Source organism: Rhincodon typus, chromosome 6, assembly GCF_021869965.1.
Source record: "Rhincodon typus isolate 14 chromosome 6, sRhiTyp1.1, whole genome shotgun sequence".
Lineage (NCBI taxonomy): Eukaryota > Metazoa > Chordata > Chondrichthyes > Orectolobiformes > Rhincodontidae > Rhincodon > Rhincodon typus.
The window spans coordinates 50,269,572-50,274,056 of record NC_063337.1 but is presented as its reverse complement, the minus strand read 5'-3'; the positions used below and the strand labels follow the sequence as shown (position 1 = coordinate 50,274,056).

Here is a 4,485-nt window from a genome sequence, read left to right as displayed (position 1 = left end):
ATGATGCTGCTTGGCCTGCTGTGTTCATCCAGCCCTGCACCTTGTTGAGTCAGTGATGTTTTTGTTTTGTCGGGGACGCTTTGAGGACAACACCAAAACATTTCCCCTATCCTGTTGGGAATCATCCTGGAGAAGTTAAGCATCAAAGCACAAAATTTGCTGTCAGTAACAATAACAACGTGCACTTATAGGATATTTTTCTTCATAACAGATGCTAATATCCTTTAGTAAAGAGGCAATAAATGAAATTTTACAGCAAGCCACATAAGATATTACGCCATTAAAAGCTTGATGAAAGAAAGATATTTTAAGGACCACCTTAATAAAGAGGTGGAGAAGCCAAAGGTTTAGGAAAGGACTTCCTGAGGTTAGGACTTCAGCTATTGAAGGCCAATGGATTGATAAACTGGGGACATAAAGAATTGAAGGAGTACTGGTATTTCATGGCCAGAGCAAGTTCTGCGTTGGAATGGGTGACACCATTAAAGCGTTTGATAACCAGGATCAGGATTTTAAAAGAGGATTTTCCAAACCAGGACCTATTGCTAGTAGGCCAGCAAATAAAAGGCTGATGGGTGATTGGAATTTGGTAGGAATTAGAGGATGATGAACAGAATTTTGTATGAGCTCCAGTTTATGGAAGGTGCAAATGGGAATCTGGTAAGAGTGGCATTCGTATAGTCAAAATGAGGCTTGCTTACAAAAAATGGTTGATTAGGACTGCTGATGTCAAGGAGTTTCGTCAAGTAGGTTAGCACCACTGCCTGACATTGCCAGGGATCCAGATTTGATTCGATTGGGTAACTTTCTGTGTGGAGTTTGTATATTCTCCCCATTTCTGCGTGGGTTTCCTCCCGCAATACAGAGATGTGCAGGTTAAGTGGATTGGCCATGCTGAATTGTCTGTAGGGGCCAGGGACGTGTAAGCTAGGGGTATTGGCCATGGTGAATGCAGGATTATGGGATTAGGGTAGGAGGCTGGATTTGGGTGGGATGCTCTTTGGAAGTTCGGTGCAGACTCATTAGGTCAAATAGCCTCTTTCTGCATTGTAGGGATTCTGAGTCAGTGCCATTTAGAGAGGCGAGGAAAAATGGAAGGGGAAGGTGAAATCCAGTCATTGAGTTATTTCCAACCAAATAATTACATCTGTGATGTTGTATTGCTCAGAAGTTGTGGCAAGTAAGCTACCTGATAAACCTGTTACTTGTGATAGTAGAGAGTGACAGTGTACCAACTAACACTTTTTTATCTTCCAGAACCGTTTGGTACGTCTTGTTTGTGTCTTCCTCCAGTCTTTAATCAGAAACAAAATAATCAATGTCCAGGACTTGTTCATTGAAGTGCAGGCCTTCTGCATTGAGTTCAGCCGAATAAGAGAAGCAGCTGGCCTATTCCGATTGCTAAAAACACTGGATACAGGAGAAAATCCTTCAGAAGCAAAATCATCAAAATAATATAGGGCAGAATTCAAAATTCTAAATGACTGGAAAAGCCTATGTCGTTTGTTGGAATCATTTCCGTGATTTCAGTGCATATTGAAAGATAATTAGTTTTGTTTGAAAACAATAAGCCTTTCTTAGCCACTCAGTTTGCCCGAATGGGACCAGACTTATTTTCTTGTTATACAAGTGTGCAAGCCAATACTGATGAGCGTCTTGGTCACTTTTCCAGGTAGTGTTGTTGCATAGCAACGCACCATCACTTTAGTGACTCCTATTTAATTTGTGGTAGGGTATGCTTTCTACAAGAGAAAACTATGTTAACCAGTTTATTTCTGTTCTTTATATCATATGTATATACATGTTTCATATTATTAAATGCATCAACAAAGTTAGGTAAAGTACAAAAGTAATTGATTTGTGCACCATGTTTGGATTGAAGTTCATGAATGTTGATTATGAAGTCTTTGTTTTAATTAAAATACTGAAAAGTGAAGCAATCAACACTTTTGATTACTGACATTTAAGTTAAGGATTGAGGGAATTGCATGGTGCTGGCCGACCAATTGAAACTGGTGCAGGGAGCTTCCACAATCAGTTCTCGCAAAGGGATTATGCAAATTTAGGATACCAATTTCGACAGTAATGGCCCTCCAATAAGTCCCAGGATGTGGGTTGAAACGGGAGTAGGGAAGGTGGTGTTCGTTGCTTGCTTGTGTCTGTTGGGACTGCTTTGAAGCTGTGAGGAGCAAATACTTACCATGAGAGTGGCCACTACTGGGTTAAACACCTACTCAGCTTGGAGAAACTTTTTTTCCTTTTTCTGAGTACAGCCTACCTTCTGACAAGAGATCTTAACAGTGGCATTAGCCTTGTTCTTGTTTATTGGAAGGAAAATTGTCTACAAAATTAGAGGTTATACTTCAGTTGTACAGGATATAGGTGGACCATATCTGATTCTGTTGATTTTCCTACTTAAAGAAGGATATAAACATCTACGTAGCAATTCAAAAATGGTTTATTAGACTAATACCTTGCATGTTTGACCTGTCTTATGAAGTAGCCTAGACTAGCTAGGTTAAACTACGTTTATTGCTATTTGAGTTCAGAAGAACAAGAGGCAACTTGATTGTCAAGGCCTGTCAGGATCTTGTATATTTCAGTGTGGAAGTGGGAAGCATGTTTCCTATTGTAGGAGAATCTAAAAGGGTTACTGTTTTAAAAATAAGTGGTTGTCTATTTAAGGCAGATAAATTATCTTTTCTCGTAGTGGGTTGGGAGTCTTTGGAACTCTCTTCCTCAAAAGGCAGTGGAAGCAAAGCCTTTGAATATTTCTAAGGCAGAGATTCTTGCTGAGCTGTATGCAAAGGATAATCGAGAGTAACGAGATAAGTCATTGTCTTATTCAATGGAAAAGTAGATTTGACGATCTGAGTAGCCCACTGCTCCTAATTCTCATATTTAACATGTAAAGCATCTAGTAACAATTTTAAGAAAATATCTGAAAAATGGCTTGAATCAGTTTTCGATTGTCAAGTTTCTTGGGCATCCTTAAGGTGCAGGTTAATGCATCTCTAACTTGGCCTTTTTGTCTTTTTACACCTCTGAAGCTGAGGCAGTGAGGACAAATTATTAATCCCCAACAAGCTAATCCATTAGAGTTTGTGATCTTTTAGCATTGTACTTGACTGAATCTGTAATTCTCTTATTCTGAGTACAAGTGCTTCATGACTGATGCTTGGTTGTTTAGTAAACTACACTAAAAATAGATTTTTTTAAAACAAAATACAGGCTCATCTGTAATTTAAAAAACAACTGCTAGAGTATGAAGTAAAATTGCTGTGGGTGTTTGGAACTAAATAATTAGCTACTTACGTATCAACTTTAGGATATTGAGACTAGCTGTCAATTTGAGCTTCCAAAGTTTCTGTTAGAATGCTATTATTTAAGTCCATTTTATGAAATCCTACACTGCACAGCATTTGCATTAAAACAATTGTCTTTCCCCAATAACACCAGTGTTTTAAAATATGCCAGCAGCTTTGGTGATTTGAGAGTAAATTTGAAATCAGAACTTTGGTCTGCAGCAAACCACACCCCTGCATTGATAGTATTCACTAGGTTTAAGCACGTGAGACCATAAGACATGAGCAGAAGTAGGACGTTCGACCCATTGAGTCTGTTCTGCCATTCACTGAGATCATGCCTGATCTGATCATCCTCGACTCAACTTTTCCTGCTTGATTACATGTAACCGTAGATTTCCTTAATGATTAGAAATCTCTGTCTCAGCTGTGAATATACTTAATTACCCAGCCCTGGCCGTTATTGCTGTCTCAGGCTTGCTGCTGTGGTCCAGCAAAGAACATCACATTGTTTTCCACTTGGGGACCCTGCAGTGTCTGGACTCGATATCAAGTTTGATAACTTTAGGGCTTGAGATCTCCCATGTCCTTACCCCACCCCCACACTCCAGGCCGTGTTATCACAGTCTGCTATTACACATAACCCATAGTTAGTCACTAACAGTTCTCATTATTAGCTATTCACCCTCTTACCCAGATCATGATCACTCCTTTGTCTCTTGAACTGTTGTCTCTCTTACGGCTCTATCCCCACCTACTTCACTCCTTACTCCCCATCACCCTATCATCTGCATACAAACCAACATTTTCCTAGCTATCATCAGTTCTGAGGGTCACTGGACCCGAAATATTAACTCTGATTTCTCCTCACAACTCTGATTTCTCCCCACAGATGCTGCCAGACCTGCTGAGTTTTTCCAGCAATTTCTGTTTTTGTTTATGATTTACAGCATCTGCAGTTCTTTTGGTGTTTACTCCCTATTTAATACTCCATTCTACTTGTCTTCCCTATTACCCATTGAACTTGGATGCTAGCTTTTCTTGTAATTCCTGCACAATAACTCCCAAACTCTCCTGCAACTTTATAATCTTTCACTGTTTGAATAATATCTAACTCTTCTTCCTGCTAAGGTGCATAACCCACATTTTCCCACATTATATTCTGTATGTCAAGTTTTTG

At 39.4% G+C, this 4,485-nt stretch overlaps 1 protein-coding gene across 1 annotated transcript in view; it reads left to right on the top strand.

Moving 5' to 3' along the window:
• Positions 1 to 1,940, top strand: part of cnot11 (CCR4-NOT transcription complex, subunit 11) — an 18,419-nt gene extending 16,479 nt beyond the window's left edge. The window contains exon 7 of the mRNA XM_020528283.2: positions 1,258 to 1,940. Coding sequence (XP_020383872.1) covers positions 1,258 to 1,455 — 198 coding nt within the window. The 3' untranslated portion in view covers positions 1,456 to 1,940. The remainder of the gene's footprint in view (positions 1 to 1,257) is intronic.
• The last annotated feature ends 2,545 nt before the right edge of the window (positions 1,941 to 4,485 follow it).